The sequence below is a fragment of the Chelon labrosus genome (assembly GCF_963514085.1).
Source record: "Chelon labrosus genome assembly, chromosome: 15".
In the NCBI taxonomy this organism is placed as follows: Eukaryota; Metazoa; Chordata; class Actinopteri; order Mugiliformes; family Mugilidae; genus Chelon; species Chelon labrosus.
The window spans coordinates 17,175,599-17,199,915 of record NC_140348.1 but is presented as its reverse complement, the minus strand read 5'-3'; the positions used below and the strand labels follow the sequence as shown (position 1 = coordinate 17,199,915).

General features: G+C 41.4%; 1 protein-coding gene across 1 annotated transcript in view; it reads left to right on the top strand.

Annotated features, from left to right (window-relative positions):
* The window catches only part of eys (eyes shut homolog), a 160,438-nt gene that overhangs the window by 99,835 nt on the left and 36,286 nt on the right, over positions 1-24,317 (top strand). Inside the window, exons 37-38 of the mRNA XM_084562427.1 lie at positions 6,694-6,870; positions 15,869-16,019. Coding sequence (XP_084418553.1) covers positions 6,694-6,870; positions 15,869-16,019 — 328 coding nt within the window. The remainder of the gene's footprint in view (positions 1-6,693; positions 6,871-15,868; positions 16,020-24,317) is intronic.

Genomic DNA, 24,317 nt, shown 5'->3' with positions numbered 1-24,317 from the left:
ATTCCTTTAAGATGGATTAAAATGGTTCTGCTAATATAAATTAAATATTTTGATAGCTATAAATAATGAATCTGGAATCACTGCATTTGGATTTCAATTTCCAGTGGGTTTCAGATGATACAGAGGAAACCATACCTACCTACTACTGGGTAGTCAAACAATTAACCACAGCAACTATGTCACATTGTTAATTGTTTGTCTTTTACAACAGCCGTGATAGCGGACTTCTTGTTGTGCACAAATTCAACCTGACAGAGCTCATATGTATCATGTACGACGCTGTTGCTATTCTGTCGATCGTCGCATAAAGCTGCCTGATTTGATTGGCCCGGCAGACCCTTTCGGGAGCATAATCGGGCCACAGTGGAAGGACTCCAGATCAAGTTTCCCTACACAACAAAAGTGTGGGCAATGAAGTTGGTCTTGCTCCCAGGCGAGTATTTTCCAAAAACTGCAGTTCCTTAAATGTCCACTTGAGGCAGGCTCCCAAAGCAAGTCAATTCCCAAAGTCCCCAAGTCCCCATTTTGATAGCAGTGTATACTGGGCTCTGCTTTGGTCTCTATAGTTAATTTCGCCATTCTTAACAACTCTACAAGAGGTGGAATTTGTATGTAACTCACCCGTTTAAAGCCCTTACTAGTTGTTAGCTGTCTGCCAAGACGCCAACCGCCCGTTCCACTCACGTATCTCTTCTTTGCCCATTTTTGAATCAGCCAGAAGTGAGGCCGAGTCTGGCACTGCGGACAAAGCCACAACTCTGAGCTTCAGGAAACCTATGTGTGACGTCATCCATATTTATGTACAGTCTATGCACTTGCCGACCATGATTTAGTCCTTTGCGGAAAAGTGATTCATAGCTTCATTAGCTAGCAACAAAATCCACCAGTAACAACTGTGATTTCCTTCTACAAAACTCTGCAGTCGTCAAGTAGAAATGATAGGCCTGTTTTTGTGCTTGACTGAAATTATTTCAAGAAATTTTTTTTTTTGTGTGTGTTGAAATCTGCCACTTTTACACTGTAAACACATGCCATGTGCAAGAATAGAAAGCTTTGCCAGCAGAGCAATTAAGGAGGCAGAACATAGTCAACAGACAATTACCTGTAATAAGAAAACCAATGTTCTATGGGACTATAAAATTGCAACAATTTCCAATGACTCTTTTTCAAGATCATCAATGTTGAGACTTTTTTTCTCACTTGCTCCCTTGATTCAAAAGGAACTTAGAAACTCAATGTGTTGCTCTGACAATGCTTTCAGGCTTGGGTTCTAAATAATGAGCTCTGGATAATAGTAGCCACCAAATTTTATTAGTGCTGGTGATGAAAACTCCTATTAGCGCTGAGGAGTTTCAAGGATGGAAGTTGATCTTCACCTTCGCAGCCTTGCGCACAGTTTAGGCTGATGACGTAATTTCATATTTGCAGAACACGTGTGAGTCTGACAGAATGGTCCTCAGAGCTAATGTTAACAGTCATTAACACGACTTGAGCAGCCTGTGTGCACAGGTGGACCCTGATTTGACTCGTCTGCCATGCATTCTCAAAATGCTAATTTACAGGTGTTTAAGTAATGTACAGAAATGTTATTCGTCTCTCCGGGCACTGTAACAAAAACTGTGCTATTTTTAAGTCGTCACTCTCATTTGTTTTTCCCGTGGGAGACAGCTACATTGCGGAAAGCGTTGCCCCCCTCTGCTCTCATGACAGAGACGCTGCTTTGTTAAGCCAGTTATTAAAGAGCCTTTGGCCAACACCTAAAACTGCAGTCGAGACCGAGGAATATGATTCATTCACCGACCTGTTTGTTCATTCATTTCTCACCATTGTACCTTTAGAGTAAAAAAAAAATGTAACTGGTGTGACATAAATTTTCATCTCATGTGAATGCCACACATTAGCAAGCTTAAGGCTAACCTTGTAATTGCAAATTAATTCACTTCAAACCTGCAATTCCACACGACATAGTAAAGGATGATATAGTAATTTCCCCCCACGGTATATCTGAAATGAATCAAATGTTATACTTGATTTGGTTCTCAACAATCATGGAAATGTGCCCTCAGCCTTTTCCTTCCGTGTTCATAAAGTAAGCTCCTGCTTATTTCTCAACTTGTCACACTCATAAACTTTTCCTTTAAATGCCAGCAGTGGCCTTTTAGTGCAATTTGTGCTGAGTTTGAGGAATTGCTCCTCCTCAAAATCAGTCTGGTCTCTCAGGTTTAACAGAGTGCAGCATCAAGTGAGTGCTCACCCACTGATGTGCTTTGCAGCGCCGCTTCTTAGCCTGCAGACCTCTGAGTCCAGGGGCTGTTTACATGCTGACATCGTCAGCAAATGTGAATTGCTGCAGCAACTTTGCTGGGTGACAACCTTGTCCTCACATCCAGTTGAATTAAGTAATAGCCACAAGAGAAGAGTGGAGCATGTCACCCCTGCTCTCCGTTAATTATAGATACGTCATACAACGCGGTGACTAATGATGCGGACTTGTTTGTGCCCTAGATGAAACGCTGACATGTCACACTGTGTGTATCTAAAAGAATGATCATGATGCGCACCAGTCGATGCAGCTGCTTTTTATTTCTCTTACTCGTGATTAAGTCAGTAATACAAGCCCTAAAATGTAACCGGTGATTCTTCCTCCATGTGTGTTCACAAAAGGGTTTCTTCAAATGTGGCAAAATCGTTCCCTCAGGGATGAGCTGATTAGATATTGGTGATAAAAAGACAAAGGCCAAGGTCTGTAACTCAACTTGTGAACATGATGTCTCAGCAACACCTTGAGTGGATTTCTTCTAATTTACCACTGTAATCGCACAATACACATTTTTGGCTCGTTATACTGTCAAATGTATTACAAAACAGATTTAAATCATGTTGTATAACACACAAGAGGACGACACAGGTCTAATTTACCACCACGTCAGAGCTGTCGCTCTGAAACATCCACATACACCTATCAGCCACAATATTAAAACCAATGACAGGTGAAGAACCATTTTTTCACAATGCAATGTTCTGCAGTTTAGGAACAACTCAAAAAACATGAAAAATAGCACAAGGTGTTGACCTGGCCTCTGAATTCACTAGATCCCAAACTGATCAAGTATCTGTGGGATGATCCACAGAGGCCCCTCCCCTCAACCCATAGGACCCAAAGCCCCCCCACTAACAAGATCCTGTTGCCGTACATCACAGGACACCCTCAGAAGGCCCATGTCCATTCTCTGATGAGTCACAACTGTTTTGGAGGCAAAAGTCATAATGTAATGCTTGATCAGTGTATATTTCTCAGTCAGATTCAGGACATATCTTATGTGCTGTTGGTTCGTAAAGTCCTGCTCCCTTATTAGGAACCAGGGGCTGCATCTCTCGTAGGGTGTAATATAACCCAGGCCCTTCCCTGGTGGTTGAGTAAGTATTTGATATCAAGTAGCCAACCATAAGACAGGTTTTGTCAAGATAAAATCAGTTCAACTGGGCATGTCAGGGTTTAAAGCGCTGATGAATTGTGTCTTCAAAGACAACACCGTAGGTTGTAGACCTTGCCAAAGACATTCTCTCAACTATGTAAGCATCCAGTTGAAGGCGATCACAAAAATTAGTTGCGGAGCGAGAGGCTTGCCAGGTAAAGTACAAGGCATAAAATGCGAAAGCAGTGAGGTAGGAAATTATTCAGGCTTGGTCTGTATTGATCATGACCTCCTTTTACGGCTCATTGCCTCGTGTCCTTTCTTCTCATATATTTGAAGCTGCGATGTAGGGTGTTCGCCAGAAAGTAATAATAAAATAAAAGTCGAGAGCGTGAGTTTGTCCCATTTATGTCATTTCAACAACTTTTCCCTAATCACGACATCCATCCAAATATGAGTGTGCGCACATTTTTCCTCATTGGTGTATTCTATTTTCGAACATAGTTATCTCAAATTTGTTTTTGTTGTTTTTTTTAGTTTTCTTTTCACCTCATCTAATCTAAGTGCTTACCATATTATTTTCATTTGTGCATTTAAAAAAAAAAAGTTTAACAAAACAACAACAACAGAATATAATTAAATACTTTTTTTCTTGTTTATTTCTCAAGAAAATCTCATTTTAAAATATGAAATGGACCACGACACAGGTTATATTTTCAGAGATCAATGCCAGAAAGAGAAACCTGGCTGTAAATGTAGTCAGGAAAAATAACAAACCATTTTTTAAAAGGCAAAGAGAAAAGACTGTTTTAGGGCGGTCGAGCCTTTCTGTCTTTGTGTTTGACATTAATGGGACCTGATGAGGGGTTGTCGGCTTCCTGATTTGCCAGCACACTGGCTCGGTTCTGCCAGCTCTTTTTGCGGACATCTAATGTGTGTTTTCTGTAATTGCTGGGGCCTTTAAAAATGAGCCAGCTCAATCTGCTTTAGTCCGAAACAGCCAACAAATCTTACAGTATCGATACGTCATTTTTCCCGCGGAAGGAAACGGCTCCTTGCAGCAACAAAAGAAACGCAGTTTTTTATTTTCTACTCGTAATTTGAAGTATTGGCTGTCATGTCTGCTCCACATAATTCTCTGCGCAACTCAGAGGAGTCATCCACTCTGAGCGGTCGGAAAAGTAGCAGAGCAGTCACAGAGTACGGGCGAAGAAAACGGGTTTTTTGACCGTTTGAGAAATGGTACGGAAAATGTTCTCTGGTTTTGGTCCGGTGGCCGATTATTAATCTGGATTTAGCCAGCATCCTGCTGTCCCTCAAGCCACTAAATTGTACTTATTGTCAAACCCTGCAATTCACCTTGCTGGTATTTTCTCTTGCCGTATGATTTGATTCCTTTTCATAGGCTCATTAAGGCCATTTTTATGATGGCCTGTTGACGAGAGTGACTTATACCCAGGAATTGCGTTATCCCTGTTGCCGCGAATAAACCCACTAACACAGCACTAACTGTCCACGGTTAGTGCCTGACTCACAGTCAAGCAGTCCGACAGTAAATTATGGAAGGAAGCTGCTGCCAGGCACTGTTATTCTGTCTTACTAACCAATAGCAGATTACACTATCAGTGAATATTGAAAATATGCTCCATAATCTTTGTAAATCTGAGCACAAATGAGAATAACAATTATATAGAAAAGAGTTTAAATGTTTCCCAACATGGATTGTTATTTTGGATACATGTACACAGGGACAAGCTTTAATAGGATTCCAAATAGTCGTCTTAAATACCGAGCTGTGACGTTCCTCTGTGTAAAAGTTTGTGTTATGGTATATGGTATATTGAGATAGTCTTGAAGTTGTATCATCTCCTTAAGGAAAGCACAATAGTTCAGTTTCCACATTAAGCTGGATGGATAATAGATAATTATGTGAAATAAGGGCTATATTTAAACCTAAAATACATAATAGAGGGCTTTTGAAAAATGTACATCATCATTTTCAGAAAAAAAAAAAGAAGGAAACGTGTTACTTGACTTTCCCCCTTTTCCACACTCAATAGTCTCACCCAGTTTTTCTAACAGTCTTAACAATTGAAGAGCTTTAACACCTCTTTTCTTTCTTTTCCTTTTTTATCCCACTTTCTCCTTCTCGTTCAGTTTGAGATGTGAGTTCTTTCTTGCCCTTGCTAATTGTTTTCCCATCTCTCATCTACGCTTGTGTGTGTGACTCACTGGCTCAAGATGCAGTGCGTACCGAAACGCACACACAGACCTTGATTTACAGAGTAAGCATCACGTGAGAATATTTACAACACGCGCAGTCGGTCTGTCAGCGTCCCGGGCTGCTAAATCAGTGTCATAAAGGCTGGAAATGTAATAATTCTCATCAGGTCATCACTCATAGCCCCACGGGCAGCGTCTGCATCCTGACCCGGACCCCTGTTCACTCATTAGTGACCTCGAGTCCGCACCGTTGACCGCCATAAAGCCATCCATGTAGATCTCCAGCTTTAAAACTTTGCCAGATTTATCATATTCTCTTGTTATTCCATTTCTTTTTATTTCCAGTCTGATTTAAATGTTGTCTGTCATTCATATCTTACTAAAAAAATCCATTTGATCCAACATCAAAAGCTCAAAAAAAGCTGAACACAAGAGTCATGGGAGGACACTCGTATTTCTCTTGCCGTAAAAAGTGATTTTTGGATCCCTGCACATACTGTATGGTATGAGTTCTCAGCTAAGAATAAACTGCAGTTTTCCTTGAGAGATGGGCTCTGTGGGCAGAGTCCCCCGAGCCGAGGCCGGGGTGGCCTATTTTGAATTGACTGTCATGCACCTGAACAGCAAGCTATCCAGCAGGTGTGCGGTGTCCTTTGTGTAAAAGGCCATCAGTGGCTTGCGGAGTTGATGACCTGAGTGCGTACCTCCTCCACCTTTCCTTAAAGTCATATCGCTTTGTCTTCCGATGGGAGATGACACACGAGCACGCGGCTCTGACAAGACCCTGCTGACTCTGCTCACGGACAAGCCATCACCATGCTGCAGCCAATACTTGCTGCTCTGTATACTAATAAAAGCACTCAGGATGTTGCTTTTAGTAGAGATGTTAGTCTTCATTTAGATATAAGCCTAATGTGCAATATCTGTACAAATGTATCCATACAAATGTGGAAAAATATATATATATTTTATGATAAATGTTATGATTCTACTCTTTTTCCTGCTCCATTCAAATGCATTTCATCAGTTTTTTTTTTCTTTTGCTTGTGTCCAGATACCACAGTATATATCCCCTCATTCGATGGTACATCGTATTTGGAGCTGCAGCCTCTCGCAGTCCTTCTCCAGCCTTCTGGTGACAGCAATAATCGACCTGCTCCCGTCAAGGACACCACTGTTTTTCTCTATTTGACAGTGAAAACAAGATCCGCACAGGGCACCATCCTCTACAGTGAGTACAGTCGCTTTTTATTGCTTAAAAGCCCTGCAACTCTTTGAGAGTGAGTATAGAAACGAGCTTAAAGAATTTGAATATCATACTTAGGTGCCGTTAGGTGCCATACTTAGACTTCATACAGCATTTCTTTTAGGCTGGTTATTGTGAGTGCTCAAGCGGCTGTCTCAAGGAAGCATCGAGTTAGCATCTGATACACCATAGAGGACAGTTTTTCATTAACCATTACAAGCCTTTGCTCGGTTGGACTAGTCTCATCTGGATTGTACATATTTAGAAAAAAAATCTTAATTTCATGCAGCTTACACTGATCAGCCACAACATTATGACCGGACAGGAGAAGTAAATAACATTGAACATCTTGCGACAATACAACGTTCTGCTGGGAAATTTTTGGACCTGGCATTCATGTGGATGTTACTTAGACATGTACCACCCACCTAGACCAGACCAGGCACCCCCACCCCATTGCAATGACACTCCTTGATGGCAGCAGCCATCCCCAGCAGGATGCAGCCTGACACAGACACACACACAAAAATGCTGCAGGAACAACTCAAATTCACTAGATCCCAAACTGATCAAGTATCTGTGGGATGATCCACAGAGGCCCCTCCCCTCAACCCATGGGACCCAAAGGCCCCCCACTAACAACACTGTGTTGCCAGACATCAAAGGACACCCTCAGAAGGCCCAAACTTAAAAAAAAAAAAGATTAGTGAGCTTAAGACATGGTTTATTATACCTCTTGTTCCAGGCTACCTCTTTCCATAACGTCCAGCCTTTATGCCAAGCTAGCTAGCTAGCTTTTTGTCTGGTCAGTATATATATATATATATATATATATATGTGTATTGTGAATACATTTCTGGAAAATGCCCTTTCAAGAACCGCTGGCTGATTGGCAGTTTGACTCAACCTACATATGTACTTGCAATGTCGTCTCAAGATATTTTTAGTGCAGCACTGTTTATTTGCAGAAACTAAATATATACTCCTAAGGACTGCGTCCATTGTGATTCAGTCCCTCAAAATAGAAGGTCTGTGTTGTATAATGCCGTCTAGACGCGCCATGAATAAGGCAAGCTTTTGTGCTCGCCGTCACGATTATTATTGCTCTCAGCCTCCTCTGTCTTTCGAAACACTAATAACGCTGGAATGATTTGTGGGCCTGTGGCTTACAAATCACCAGCTGATTACAATGAAACGTTGAGAGTATGCTGCTGTTTCTGAGTTCTAGCGAGCGTGGACGTTGTCAAGAGACTGGAAGAATCGAGAGCCGGAGTTTAGTACGTTTTAATAGTGTGTTCGCAAAGCAGAGGGCCGTTACACAAGAGATATGTTAAGTAGCGCATTAAAGCTAAAAAGTCTGTGGTGCTTCAGTGTCACTTTGACAAACACGTCTTTCAGTCAGACCCAAATATTAGTGTTAAAAATCGTGGGGCCTAATTGAAAGATGCCATGCGGGGACACTAAGCAACATGAGTCATCTCTTGCCGCTGCATTGAATTGTGGGACACAAAGGTTTGGGCTGTGTTTCCAAGGACACGAGAGGAAGGCAAGGAGGAAGCACTGAGACTTAATTTGGTATCTTTTAAAAAAACTGACATGTTTTTTTTTTTCTTCCTCTCACTTCTTTGTCGTTAGGGCGACCTTAAATCACAGTCGGCCTCTACCATAATCTTAATAAAGTATAAGATAATGCGATGATGTGATTAGGGAAGAATGGTACTCTGTTGAGAACTACAGATAGCCTTTTGTGGACAGCTGGGAGCTTCTTTTTCTTCTTGTTTTGTTTCACTGCTGGTGATTGAGCTATAACCTAAAAGCGAACAAAGGAATCCTCATAAGGCAAGAGCCGGTCACTCGTGTGCAGAGATAGGGTTTGTTTCACCCTTTTTCGTCAATCGTGAGCTCCAGCATCGTACGTCTGCCTTCTGCCGGGCTCTTTTGTTCCCGCACCTGCACACACATACACACTCTCCTTTGTTACAGAAGAAGATTGGGATAGGTAGGCCAGACAGCCCCTGAGTAGACCCCCTTAACAATAGAGCATTGTTTTGGAGGAGAGGGGTCGGTGGATTGGTGGTTATTATTTTTTTTTTTAAGTGGGGGAGAAAGCTGAGCCATGAGAACTTTTCTTCACTTACCCAGCTTTGTGTGTATTAAACATCTGCTTAAAGTGTGGATGCATAAATTAAGTAGCAGCCGGTTTAGAGGTGAAGCCAGTCCACGAACGCTTTGAGCTATAGGTCCTCTTGTGACTATGAAAAAACTCTGCGTCTCGGTGGACTGCAGTTGCGGCTCCTCGCTCTAAAAACTGCAGCCACCTTGATTTTTTTTTTTTTTTTTTTTTTTTCGCGAGGCTGCTGTTGGTCCCCGTTTTTTTTTTTTTTTTTTTTTTTACACTACAGCAAGTCAGGTGCAAGTTCAACAAAACTGTAACCACCGTGCATTGTGTGGCGATCACGGGTGATTTATTCCACACCAACCGGGCACGGACATCATAACATTCATCTTGCTGGTGTATCAACCCCTTATCCGTGACATCGTCTACAGGTTCACAGCTGCTCATTTACATTTACAGACCTATTAAACACTGCAGTACACCTCAGGGTCAACCCACACTTCCTCTCCTTTGATCAGAAAATGGATTTTCCCCTTTCGAGTAGCTGTGATGTCAGTAATGAGGAGTAAGTTCAAATCCAAGTGTCAAATGCCCCCTTAAAACCAAAACTGTCACACTTTATATAAGAACCGTTGTTAGTACTGTCTGTGTTTTTAACATACAGCTGTTTGCAGAGAACCGACAGAGACTTATTCTTTCCACTTTCTAGACTCCTTCAACAGTGTAAATTATAGTGTGCATTTCTTTTTTAGTAGTTTTACTATTAAATAGCTCGACTTTTCTTACTTTGGGCTGACATTGGCCTCCCATGATGGCTGCTGAGTGCCTCAGCGATCCACCAAAGACTTAAATCTTTGTATTTGAGGAGCAATTAATTAGCCAGCCCTCAGAACTTAATAGGACTCGAAATTGGTGTTTTAAATAAGAACGGTGCTCTTGAAAGGTCAGTCAGCTAAGCCTTGAATACACATACACAATGGCGGTATCAATTGTAGGGACCTATAAACTATCCTGTCTGACACAAGTGGCTAACTAACACAAGCATTTCTCAGACCATACATACCTGATATAGTGTAAGTGTGCGGTTTGCTATGGCCGGTAAGTGATTTGTGGCTGAAGTCAGAGTTTTGGAAAGTTTAGGACACATTGTTCGGGGAAATATTTATTTAAAATGTTAGAAATTAAAATGTTAAATGATAGGTTTGAGAACAGGGTAGCAGAATAATTACAAAGCAAAGCGCTTAGCGTGCCACCCCGTACTTGAATTAATGTTGATTTTGGAACGTGTTTTCAGAATATTAGAGCATGAACAAAAAAAATAAAAAATGAATACAGCTACAGGGAATATAGGTGTATATTTTTCATGTTTTCATCCCCTAGAAATGTTTTTCAGTGTGTGACTGAGGATATACTCCAGTTACAAATGACAAACGCCATACACCTCACATGGAAGAATTCAGATTTTATAAACTTATAAGTGCACCTAGATATTTTGCTCAATCAATGAAAGTTGTTCTCTTTATTTCTTTATTGTGATTTATAATTTCAATTTCCTTTGGTACGCAGAGAACAGAAAAATGTTTGCATTTATCACTGATATGATAGAAATAGAAACTTCTGTTTTCTATTATTATTCCTAGATTTAAAAAATATATATATATTTGAAAAAATTATATTTTTTTAAGTCATATGTGACTCGAGGCTTGATTCAAAATAATTTCACCTCCACCTTGACATGAATTGCCCCTTATTCATGTCATGAAGTGCCACCAATTACAGATTTACAGATTTAAACCATATCCATCCAAAATCAGCTTTCACCAGATGCGAACACAGTGTAAGTTAGAAAACATTAGATTAGTTGCTTCATTTAAAACAGTCTGTTCTCTATTCTCAGTAATATTTACAATATTTCACCGCAGCAGAATGTGGAAGCCAGGAAGCAGAGTGCGTGCCTTGTCATGAAGGGAGATGAATGTTCAGAAAGCATATATAGCGGGCGCGCTGCCTTTTATCTAGTAATGCTTCCTGGCTTATAGCGCACCATCTTTTTCACATCAGAGGATAGGAACTGAAAAGAAAACTCTGGAGATCAAACAGACAAAGTTAATCAGAAGAAAACCGAGAGACATGCATTGAGATGCGGCGAATCTCTTCCCCAGACCTGCTCCTTATTCCCCGCTCCCCTTTCTACACCTCTCCCCGAAGCAAACCCGTGCGTCTCCCCCTGGACTTCAATTGTCAGCTGCAGAAGAAAATATACGAGGAGGTGGGGGTGAGAGAGGGAAGAGAGCAAGAGAGAACAGGTGACAGGCACTGACAAAAGGACGAACGCTCTGTTAGGTTCGGCGAGGAGTAACAGGGCCATGGGGACGGCTGGGAACAATATACACAGAAGAAAAATAGAAAAATAAAAGACGGGGCAACATTGACGTCTATAGTAAATAATATTTGTCAACAAATGAGTTATGGCGCTAAGCGGAAACAGCGTCTTTGAGGGGAGACAAAGGCTCGTTCTTGTATTTGGAGGTTGCATTTGTGTGGTTTTTCTTTTCTGCTGCATTCATTAGCTCTAGACGGTCTCCACTGAATATGCATTTTGGTAATAATGCAGATGATTATGTGCCAGGCATAATTATGTTTTTACTTGCCATCTATCCATAAAAACACACTTTTAATTGTTTTCGGGGTTCGATATTGTGTGTGCTCTGTTTTAAGGCAGTGTGTCTTACCATTTGTGTAGAAAATGCTTCAGAGATATACTAGACGTAACCTTTTTTTTTTTCTTGTCAGTTAAAAAATTGCTTAGTTTCTGTGGTATTGTGTGCAGTTGAAAAATCTCAGACATTTCAGCCCCTCCGTGCTATTCAAGGTGACTTTATTTGCTGCTACTCCATTCCTATCAGCGATACACAATAGCGTGGAGAGACCTGCTTCTTGCTGCAGAACGATAACCCCACTTCGCTGAAAATAATCATCAAATGACGGTGTTAAACGTTGCATCTTTGCTGGTTTGTTACCTCGAGTTGTATTTCCAGTTTTGTCTTAAGCTTTTCTCAGCCACGAGGAACGTGCGCGCTGCCAGGAACCATCCCCGACAGCCGTAATATGTTTGCAGTATACCATAACATGGTGCATATTTTCATTTTCAGGCTTTCCAGAAAAAGCTCTCATCACAAGTTCTTTCAGCTCTCTTAACCATGCCACAAGCAAAAAGTGTCAAAAGCAATTATTTGCAACAGGGAAGTCGAGGTTGGGATATAGAGCCTTGTTTCTTTGAATTCGCAGGCATCACTAGATGCCCTCATTCCATGCTGCAAACTGAACATTTGCTTACGAGTAAAGAACATGAGAAATTTTCAGTAACCCTTCCTCTTGCTCTGACAAGGTGCAGAATTAGAATACCAGCTACAAAAGTGGGTACAAATATGACAAATTACCGTTTCTCGAGGGGAAACGCAAAGTTACGTTGGTAATGACAACTCATCAGTTTTATTGTGGTCACATGAAACAGTGCATGGTAGCCGGTTCTCCAGCTGCTCCCAAGCAAACAAGCAATTTTATACCAAGGGACGATTTCATTTAAGGTAAAAGATTGAGTACTAGTAAAAGAAGCTTTGTCAGCTTCTGGTTTAACGCTTGGAAAAAGTTGTGGTCTGATAAATGACCTAGGACGCCTAATGGTCTTATAATAACATGCGTGCCGTGTTTTGCAGTTATGTTACATCAGTTCTATGAAATGAACAGGAAACCAATTCAGGGATTGTAGCGTTGCTGAGATGTGATCAAATCTCCTCCTCTTGTTTAAACAGAACTGCATTTTGAATATGCTGGAGTCAGCCTGCTGTCTTTACTGGTAGAGAAGTAGAAATAGTTCAGCAAGTAGAGATGAATACGGGACCAGGTTTTGTTTTGCTTCTGTCTCTTACAAGAAGCTTCTTACATCAAATATACTGTATATAAATTTTATGTGATCAGACTGTTTGGAATTTAACCCAGCTTAAATATTTTCTAGATTTGTTGAATTCCTGTGGTGACAAGAAAAGAAATTGGAGATTTCAGACCTCAGTTTGATTTCAAAGTTTAAATAAATAAATAACATGTTGGATCTCCATTTTATGTCTCAAAGAGATAGAAATATGTTCAATCAATTTTCAGTATGATAACTATGATGGCAAACGTTGTGTCTCTGAATGAAATGACCTGCTGGCAGCGTGATCCAGCTAAAAAGCAGAGGACCAAGTATTGATCCCTGAGGAACAGAGAAAAAGGAAGAGGAATTAAATTACTGAATGACCCAGTGTAATTCAGTCACTTAAAGCTGGATTTAACTAAGTGCTGCAGGCAAACGAAACCATTTAAAAAAAATATTTACATCTAGTGAATAAAGCCTTGACTAACTACTTTGTTCCTATAGCTGCTGTTTGTCAGGGGTTAAGATTCATAGCCTTCTGTAGAACAACTATGAGGAAACTGTAGTTTATCTGAGCAAGATATTCCTCTGGAGGTCCATGCTGCAGCAGTGGTCACTAATATAGCACTGTTAAGTGCATCCCTGTTGAGTCCTATTACAAGGAAGACCTCCAGTTCGGCTTAGAAAATGCATTATCAGAGTGAAGCATATTAAGCTAAGCATAGCGTCCCTCCGACAAAGAGCTGGGGATTTTCTTGATGCCCTTCTTACCCTCAAGGAATTGTTCAGAGCTCTCATATCGTTGCCATGCAGCCTTGAAACAACGAGCTCAGCTTTTGCACCATTTTTCTCTCACATCTAAATCCTCCACCCATGCCATCACTTCATGAAAGACGACACACACACACACACATTGCGAAGATATAAGACTGTCTGCAGCCCACACACCTCTGTCCTAGTCCTAACCCAGGAAGCCACATCAGCCCTGCTTCTTAGAGTCCTGTCTCAATTACCATTGTCATTGTGAAATCAAAGAGGTCACCCCTGCTTATTTTGCACCAGCTCAGTACCTCCGTCTGGATTGCAGTCCCCTGTCACACTCTCTATTTCAGCTGCCCTATGTGCCTTGTTGGCATTGCTGTTCTGTCTCCTGCCCTGCAACCATGTCTTCACTGACAGCGGGGCAAGAGTGGCCGACTCCCTCTCTATCTCTGTCTCCCTCAAAGAGCCGCATTCTTATGTTGCTTCCCTTTGCTCATGTCTTCTTAGACAGCAGAGCTGGACTGGTGTGCGTTTTCTCTCCACCTCCCTCCCGAAGACCGTAGTAGCCTGTGGGAGGATTAATGCTGCTGCTGCTGTCTGCTGCTCCCCTACTGCACTGTCTCAATTGCAAGAGCCTCAGAAACTCCCATTGTGCTAAAAGGTACTGGAGTGGAGTGATACAAAGTAGTGGAAGTGATATAACCAATAACAGCATCCTACATGAACCGGTATCAGCCTCCAATATGAGACTGAGCTGATGTGCCTGTTTTGCAATAAATACATTGAGAGTGGAAAAAAAACAAACCGAATGCACTGAATTGCATGTGGTGAGGTCGAAGGCTCTTCCCGGCTATGGGAAAGACTTTAGACACTGACTCTGACAAACATTACCTAGGCTAACATTCACTCCCTTGTGAGTTACAAGAAAGCAACTGGAAACCTATGAATTTTGGGACACATATGTTGGTCTTTATCTCCTCTGGCAGAGAACTCACTGCCCTCCGTTAAACAATAACATGACTTACAAAGCTGACTGTTATCCTAGCAGCCCCAGGTGAACAGTGCTTATTACAGTCTGGACTCTGAAAGGAGTAGGTTTGTGTATCGAGGTCTTTCTGACACTAAGGTCCAAAGGGTACTTCCTGGTCCATCATCTCTGTTTCCACCGGTGGTGTGAGGGTCAAGGAGACCCACATTTATTTTCCTACAGCGTCTACTTAAACAGCCTCTGCAACAGCGATCAGGAGGATTAATCTTTAATCAGTTCCTCTCCTCAACCATTTTTTCCCCTTGCAGGTTTGAGAATCAGTGCAAAGTGCCTCTGTCCCTCGGTGAGAATTGATGATTATTCTCCAGACCATTTTCAAATGAGTTCTCTTTTTTTTGTCTTGTTTTTTTTTTTAATTGTTGCTACTTTTAACTTTGTTAAGACCGATTGACTTGTACGTCATTTGGTCCATCCAAGCCGAATCCTTGAAGGAAAAGTATTGACTCAGGTGTGAGTCAGTTCCTCACTAGACTTTATTCTTGGGGGAGGGAACATTGCACTGTTTCTGTTAATTATAGAGTTTGCAGCAATGTGATTTAGGTGCTCTTTAACACCTACTGGCTGTGAAAGTGCATTTGTTTGACAGGAATCTTTCCCCTGGTCTTCATTTGTCAGGTATTGATCACAACGAGTACTGCCTTGTAGACAACACCCTCTGAATCATGTATAGCACCTGTTATTGCTGCTAAGCAGGAAAGATGAATTGGGGTTTACAGATCACAGATGTTTTTCGTGATGGACATGTCACAGATGAAAAAAGATTAAATGCATTATGGCTGAACTCCATTTAGTTACTTTGCTTTCTGGCTCACTGGCTCGTGGCCCCTTGAATAGAACAAACATATCTTCTATGAAAAAAGCCCATTGAGGAATTTGTGGCCACATTCCTAACAAAAGGAAAACATCCTACGTATCCCTCCACCCACCGCCCTGCTACCAAAGTTATATAACACTGTGCTCCTAATGTCAAACCATTATCTCTTTCTCAGCACCTTCTTGTAGATTATTTTTTTTTTATTTCAAATCTCTCGCACACAGGTGACTCAGTCTCCGAATTTAGGATGTCACAAGTATTGCAGCTTTAATAATGTATTGAATTTGGTAAAAGAGAGTCTTTACCAATCACGTTTTCTTACCGTTTCAGCTCAGGAGCTGAACTTTGGGGATCGGTTCCTTCATGTGTTCCTTCAGGACGGACGTCCTGTCGCCAAACTTGGTTGCGGGGGCAGCCGTGTTTTGAGCGCAGCTGTTGGCCAGAGCATCAATAATAACAGATGGACACCGTTAACAATCCGGTATGATATTCCTTTTCTACTTTTCCTATCTGTTCCCTGATATTCGTTCGTTTTCATGTAAAATAGAAAATACAACAGGCGCTTAGACTTTGCTGCGTACTAGAGCAGCGGAAAGATACACTTTCATACATACCAGCCTTATACTAGCTTTTGAACACATCAGCAGTCTTACTATTCATTATGAAACAAGCACAACGAGATAAAATCCAAAAAAAATACTGTGCACATTTGTATCTAGTGCTCTCTGCTTTGATTTTGTTCAGTGGGAGTTTTTGATGTCATATGGCATTTTTTGATAAAACCCTCTGAAAGCTTGTCTGTCCATTACCTCACCCCATTAATGTTAACCAGAGAGCTGATTATACAGATTTGCAATGAAAGCTCCAACTTTAATACCCTGCATCTCTGTGCACTTTGGGCTGAGTGAAGTCCTTGACACTCGTGTCGAAGTGTCCAAGCAAAACAAACTGTCCAGTCGACTGGCAGCTTCAGTTTTGGCGCGCTGAGTGATAAAAGCCAGATGTCGCCCAGCAGGAAAGTACACAGAGACATACAAATTTCTAAAACATATTTTATTAATGTGTGTTATTGCTTAACGCCTACTTTATCTCAAACTATTTGTTTCGTGTTTTTCGACATTTAAAAACCATTAAAATAATTACGCTCTCATTTTCTGTCACCATTCCTGTCATCTGTAGATCACTTACAAATAATGCTCACAGAGATCTAGATCCATTGACCTTTGATGTTCAGTCTGCTGAGAAAATTGGTCATTTCACCAAATGGTTGTGGGGCATTTTCTTGTAAGTGGCTGAGACCGTCTAATCTTGGCTAGACACAAAGGACAATCCTTACATCTTGCCAGACCCAGTCATTTTCTAATTCAGGACTTGTTGCGGCCTAGGTATAGGTCCTACCGCACAAAGGTCTGTGATGGTTCCCTACTTCAAAATAAAGCACACATGATGGGACAAGACTAGTTTGGTTTAGATTTAACCCTGTTAAAACACTTAAAATGCATATTCAAATGTTTAATAAGATCACTTTACACTGATCTGTCACAACATTAAAACCGCTTACAGGAGATCAAGAATCAAGAGTCTTTATTGTAATTATGAGAACATAAGGAAATTTTGCAGACTCCCGGCTTAAGAGGTACACGTATAAATAGCGTAACATTTAAATAAAACACTTATGAAAAATATATAACACACTTAAAGAAGAAGAAATGTAAATAAAGTGCGGCTTAGTGCAAGAAGTAAATAACATTGACCATCTTGTGTCAATTCAATGTTCTACTGGGAAACATTTGGACCTGGCATTTGTGTGGATGTTACTTAGACATGTAGCACCCACCTAGACCAGACCAGGCACCCCCGACCTATAGTAATGACGCTCCTTGATGGCAGCAGCCATCCCCAGCAGGATGCAGCCTGCATGCAACTCAAAAAAACATGAACAAGGTGTTGACCTGGCCTCCATATTCACTAGATCTCAAACTGATCAAGTATCCGTGCACTGGATCAAGTCTGATCCACAGAGGTAACCCTAACTCACTCAACCCATAGGACCCAAAGTTCAGACACCACAGGACACCCTCAGAAGGCCCATGTCCATTCTCTGATAAGTCACGACTGTTTTGGAGGCACAAGGGAGACCTACGCAATATTAGGATATTAGGTCATAATGTTATGGCTGATCGGTGTATTAGTTCATACTAAGAATAGGATATTTATCTAAATCATCCAGTGTGACATGATAATACAGCAGATTAAAGGAAATAATTCAGTAAACGGGTCAGTGTGAATGGGTTTTATATTGTGCCCAAGGAAACTGGTGCATAGTGCATGAATAGCTTAGCAATAACTCAGCTGGAGTTAAATGCTTTTAGCTTAGTTAGATAACAATAATTATTAAAAGAAATTGCCTTTGTCATTTCACCATGCTTATCACTACAGTTAACATTTTTAGACGCCTCCTTGGTTGCAAATGGTTCCTTGAAAAGCCAAGCGAGTGTTGCCTTCGGTTTATCAAAGAAAAACAGTCGACTCGTAAACATTTGGCAAAAGATTTGGTACCAAATGTTGAACCTGATCCACCCGCATTCACTACTTTGCTTGTCTCTTCCCAATATTTCCGATCAACAGTGCATCCCCATGCGCAGCTGATCTTCTGTCTCCGCAGTGCACACACAGGCTTACAGCTCATCACTGTGGGGCAGAGTGAGCCAGTGGGAGAAATGAGAGAGGGCCAGCCGCTCGGCTCTGCCTCTATTTATTCTTGATCGGTTCAGCAATTTTATTCATATGCAAATGAGCGCGTGACATCACCTAGTCGTGTTTGAGCGCCGAATACCCGCTTTCCTTGGATGATAGTTGGCAACTCTGAATGCGGCCGCCTCAACTTGCTGTTGTCAGCACCTGTGCAGAGCGGGGCGGCGGTTGTATTTAACTGTAAATAATCCAAGCTCCAATGACCGAGCAGCGGAAATCCAAATTGCCTGATGTCGCTGTAACACAGACTTTCTGAATCTCCCTCTTTTCTTTTCTCTCTCTTCCACCCCCTCGCATCTTCAAGCCACCAATCTTACTGTCATGCCGAGCGCTGCGGGGCTGACACACATGATCGTCAGAAGGAGAGCTCGCCTTCTCCTTTCATACAAATACAGTCACACCTATTTGCTCATGTAATAGCCTGCACATAGCCGGCTCACTATTTCACTGATGCGGCATTGTTGACATAAAGTGGTGATGTGACATTCCAGTTCGGCGTTCAGTTGCCACTTTATTTTATTTTTTTAGTATCCGTGTTGGACTGTGCACTGTCGTTTTGATAACTGCTGCCTAGGGCTCTGCTTTCCTTTCACTACAGTGTGCACACAAGTTATTATATTTATAAAAAGAAAAAGAAATTGTGTACAAACCAAGGAATTTTTGGTTCCTTTAACCCAGCCCTGTTTGAAATTCCCTCTGCTACAGAGTAATGCTGTTCAACAATGCTTCACCGCTCCCTCTTGCTAATCACCCCCTATAAAGGGATAAAAGGCATTGTGAATATTTAATCAACAGTTTAGCAGCCTGTGCTGACAGAAAACATAACCGAGTGAATCCCACTTCCCGTTTGTGGAGCGCTAAAACGATCGGAATGATCCAAGTTGGCTGCCGCGTAGATGAAACACGCTGTGCCGACCGTTTCTTTAAAATGTACAGAGAGGAGCTTAATTTACATCCACTTTATAATTTGTCTGAAAATGCAGGAGTTGGCTGCTGGAAAGCGGGGTATTATAACTTACATTTGTTCAGGCGCACTATCGGTCGTTATGCATATTTCCCCGAGCATTATGGTTTTAGGTTGCATTGTGTTTCCAAGCAAAGCAATGTGTAACAGACAAGGAGTCTAATAGCAGATGTGAAGCACGCAAAACACTAGCGCAACACAGCGACTTTAAATTGTGTTTCCCCTCTCTAGAAAGCCTTAATTGCATTTTTTTCACTTGCAGCACAAATAGGCTGTAGCACTCCAATACTGGCAAAAGTTGGCAAGACAAAAAGGGCCACTACTGAAATGCACTGCGCTGCCATATTAATTCACAAAGGGGAGTGTGCGAGGGGGGGAAGCTGTGTCATTTTTCATTTGGGGAGGACATGTTTTTTTGTTGGCTCGGTTTTTGATGCCGGTAAGTTTTCCTCCGGGACCTTGTGGGGGCAATACTGCTACGATTAAATCAGAGAGTGGCAGACTCCAAACGGTCCCCATGTCGTTTGTGAGGCCGCGCACATTATTGGTTGACTCTCGTTGTGCTTGGCATTCACTGCTGGAGTCATTTCCATTCAATACGCAGTCAAAGATCAACGAGGATGACACATAGCATTCTGCAGCATCACATTTCTTCCCTTGTCATAGGTGAACTCTGAGTCCCTGGCAGATATTATTATAAATTATTCAAATTTATGCCAATTTTGTGGGTGTTTATTTATTTTTTTCTCTTTCTCTCTCCACTCAAAGGCATGGGAGTGATGTCTCAAGTATGGCTCTATCTTACTGGAAATATCTTTTTCTTATGACAGAGGATTTTGTGTCCAGCACCTCATGGGGTTTGATGTTCATTTTCATGTTTTTTTTTTGTTTTTTTTATAGACCGTCACATTATTTTGGTTTAAAATGCACTTAATGTTCTATTTCCGTGCCCGAATACCTGGCCATCACATCAGCAATTTTCTCCCAATTTTCTGAACGTCTCTGTTTGATGCTGTGAAAATGTCGTTGTTACGGTCGATCACAGAAAGAAAAAGATCCAAAGTGCCCTGCCCGTATGCTCATTTAGTGATGGACTGCGGGATTGTTTCATGTCTTTTTTTTTATTATTATTACTATTCAGACTTCAATTGCTCCTTATCCTACGTTCTTAAAAATTTTGATCTCGCTCCAAGTCAAAAGAACTTACATCAGCGCCCTGTTTCAACAAAAGTGCGCCGCGGTGATTTAAGCGGAAACGTACTCGGTATCTGAAGAGATAATTGTGAGATCGTTAATACATTTTTGGGCACTGGCACAATTTTCTATTTTTATTTTAGCTGCCTTGTTTTCAAGTTACAGTTACGTAATGAATGCGGTTTAAAGTGCAGGCTCTCTGCTTTAATTTGAGGGATTCCACATCCAAATTGGAGGAATCCTATATTTTCAGGGGCTCATGTAAAACGTCATCTGGAACCCACTCGCTATAAAACAGTATTTTTTTTTTTCCCCTTTGTGATCTTTTACCAGACCTTTGCTCCAGCTGTCTTCAGCTGTTTTTTGTCTGCTGGTCTTTCAGCCATAGTCTTTTTTTGTCTTCAGCAAGTGAAATGCAGCTCGATCGGGTTGAGATCAGGAGACTGAATGCTCCACTTTTTTACCTTCAAAATGTTCTGGGCTGGTCTGTGCTGTCAGGCACCTCCCAATCGTCTTTGCTTCATTTAGCCGAAGCAGACAGTGTATTCCAGCCAACACTTGAGGCCCAGGGCCATCGGAGACATTCATGCTTATGCATCACATTGTCTCGTCCCCTTTAACAGATGATGTCGTATGCTATCATGAGCCACTCCAAGCCTTCTCCACATTCTTAATTTCTTCTTCTTGTCATTGTGGCACTGTTTCTTTTGTCCATAGAATGGTGCTCTATGACTGATCTATCTCTTTTAGAGTTTAGAGTTTTTTTTGGCAAATTATAATCTGGTCTTCCTCTTGTTGAATGGTTTTTATATTGTGGTGAAACCTTCGCTTTGTGGTAGACTTAGATAATACTAATAGGTTTTGATAAACATCCTCTCTAATACATGTAATACACCTTATTTTACACCCTTCTTGCTTGGTAAAAGCCCGTATTTTTAAGCTCGACCACTAGGTTTCCCTCACCCTCCTCTGCCTTAAGTCTCAAACCTCCCAAAACAATGTGTTCCTTCCACAACACAGATCAGCAGGATACAGTTAATGCATTCGTAATTTAAAGTATTTTTCTCACTAATGTAATGAAATGTAAACATGAATAAATGATGTTCACGTTTGCTCACTCTGCTGCTCACATTGCATGTACAACTTGTATTTAATTGTATATTCACTGACCATTGAATAGTTTTGATGTAAAAAAAAAAAATAAAAAATGCAAGAGTGGGTGTGAAATGTCGCCTAGCAACCACTGCTGTAAGAGAAAGAAAACAGACTTGTGCAGTGAGAAGATACAGTGAAAGGAATTTCAGAATAGTAGCACATTTCAGGAGCTCTTTGAGTTAATGTCACAGAAACAGAAGAAGCTCAGCTTTCTGAGTTCAAGACCAGTTCAGTTCAGAAACACCTGTTCACCTCTGTGAACTCTTCCAGGAACACTCTTGCTAATAGGGAATAGAGGGAGCCATTTACTGTCCATCTGTATGTGAGCTTGCTGCCAGGGTAAAAGATAGACGGTCTTTAATGTTGCAGACAGAGAAGTCTGGAAGAAGACATACAGATACAGTAACAATGCGCCATTCACAACATATACCGTACACTATTAATTCATGTTTAGCCAAGATATGGGTAATGTGATCCCTCTGCAGCTCATGAACGTAATTAGTAAACATCCATTGGTTGCTTTTTTTTCCACACTAACAGTAGACAGGACCCATCTTTAGCACTTTCCCACAGGGTTTTAATCTCTGGGAGATTAATGAGGAAGCATATTTAGGGAAGAGCTGCACCATATGTGCACCTAGTTAAAAAGTCTTTATACGGAGCTTTTTTAAAAAAAAAAATAAAATCCACATCCTCTTGACACAGTGCCAAATCTGAGGCGAGGTATGTTTATCAATTAAACAGTATTCAGCGTTGTATTGACAAGCCCTCCCATAAAAGATTCATTGAAGAAGGAACCAGCAGCCCTGCCGGCTCACTCCGAGTTTCTTTTGTGAAGCCCCACAATGCAGAGAGCCTTGCTGTGCGCTGTCTAATTGTATTGCTGGAGATATAATGATAGAACACAGGCTACCCAAATTAATTGAGGCTTGCCAGTCACAGCACAAATTATGCAGCAAATGCTGCAGTGCTGCGTGTGAGAAAGTCACTGCACCAGAGCCAGAACAGGCTCTACAGTGAGTGGAGGTGTAGATTGTGGTCTGATACGGGGCTCGTTGCACTTACGGTAAAAACCAACAAACAGATACCTCAAGATAGATGCCTTGTGTCGCGGGTGTGATGTGACATTTCATGATTATTAAGCAGTATCTTCTCTGTCACATCTGTTACTCTACAACCTGTTGTGCTAATAAGAGTCAAAGTAACAGGTGGTGCTTGTCTTCTTTCTATATATATATATAAAATATGTGTGAGGCAGTTGCTCTGTCTGCTCACAGATATTAAACTCCATCGAGCATAGTCTCTATTTCCAGAACTAATAGACTCTTGACTCTAAATCACTAAATGACTCGCAAATTATGAATTCGCCACTAACATGCTCCGCATTATCATTTGCTTTTTTATAAGAATCTGAAATATGGTTAGAATAATAAGCCATTAAAAAAGGCATTACATCTTGCCTATCAGCCAGAGAGAACTGTTTCGAGGGCATCAGTGCAGTGCATGATGTTTTACTGCCATCTGTTGCCAATACTTTCAGATGTTTTATGCAATAGTAATATTTTAATGATGATCCTCCCTCATTATTAATTTTCTGCAGGGGACTGTGAAGGAGGCACGCTCAGATAGGATTGCAAAGACAAACACCCCACCTTCAGGTTTAACAAATACCTCGGCGCAAAGGTGCGACGCTGGAAGTATTTGCAGGGTCCCTTAACATTGCGGGTAATATTTCAGAGGCGAACCTCGGGAAAGTTGCCGTAACGCAAGTTGCCCTGAATTAGTCACACGCCAGACATGGTCTAAATGAGGACGTTAGAGATGACAAATCACTTATGATTAGAGCATTAGCCAGATGAACGAATGCATAAATGATGACTGAGTAAGTAAAAAAAAAACAACAAAAAAAAAACGATCACAGCCATATTGCGGTTTTGTGTGTTAGGGGAGAATGAAATATTCATACGATTTTGTTTGTTTACCTCAAGTTGGGACTGCTGTTGGTCCTATGAGACCCGGCAGTTGAACGGTGCACGGGGAGCCCGAGAAGAAATCACATAGTGTTTCATCTTGGCTTTAGACAAACCCGAGCCTCCTTTTTCTTCTCATTCATTCATATGTTTGTTTGGGTAATAAAATCCATTGTGGCTTTTTGTTTGTTCGGCGACGATAATGTGGAGCTGTGGGCTACATCCCTTGCTATCCTGCTAATAGACCAAGTAAAGTAGTTATAGTACTGGTTTATAAATAGTCATATTTTCTTTAGAAAATGCAAATTAACCCAGTGGAGCATTCGGTGTGTTCACAAGAGCTCATCAAGTAACATCATCCTGTTTGCTTTGTGAGCGTGCTCTCCGTGTCTCATAGGGGACAGTTTTTGCAGCATTAGCAGCCCAAATAAACAGCTACTGTACCGAGCAACAAAATGTGCAACAAATGCCCTCGGCAACAGAGAGTTCTGTAACGACATTGTGGCGTTTCATACCTCGCTCAGCAGTTCATTGCTGCCGCACAAAGACGTGGATTGCAAAATTGGGGGTGGTTTCAGAGTTGTGATTAGGCTGTAGTCATATTAATACGACGTGGAGATAAACAGTGTGGCAACAAAATCACTCGCTGATCACGTACTGTTATGCTAATGTTGGGAGACTGACCTCAGAAGCACACCGGGCACCCTGAGAGGATGGTGATGGATGTCTCTTCCGGACATTA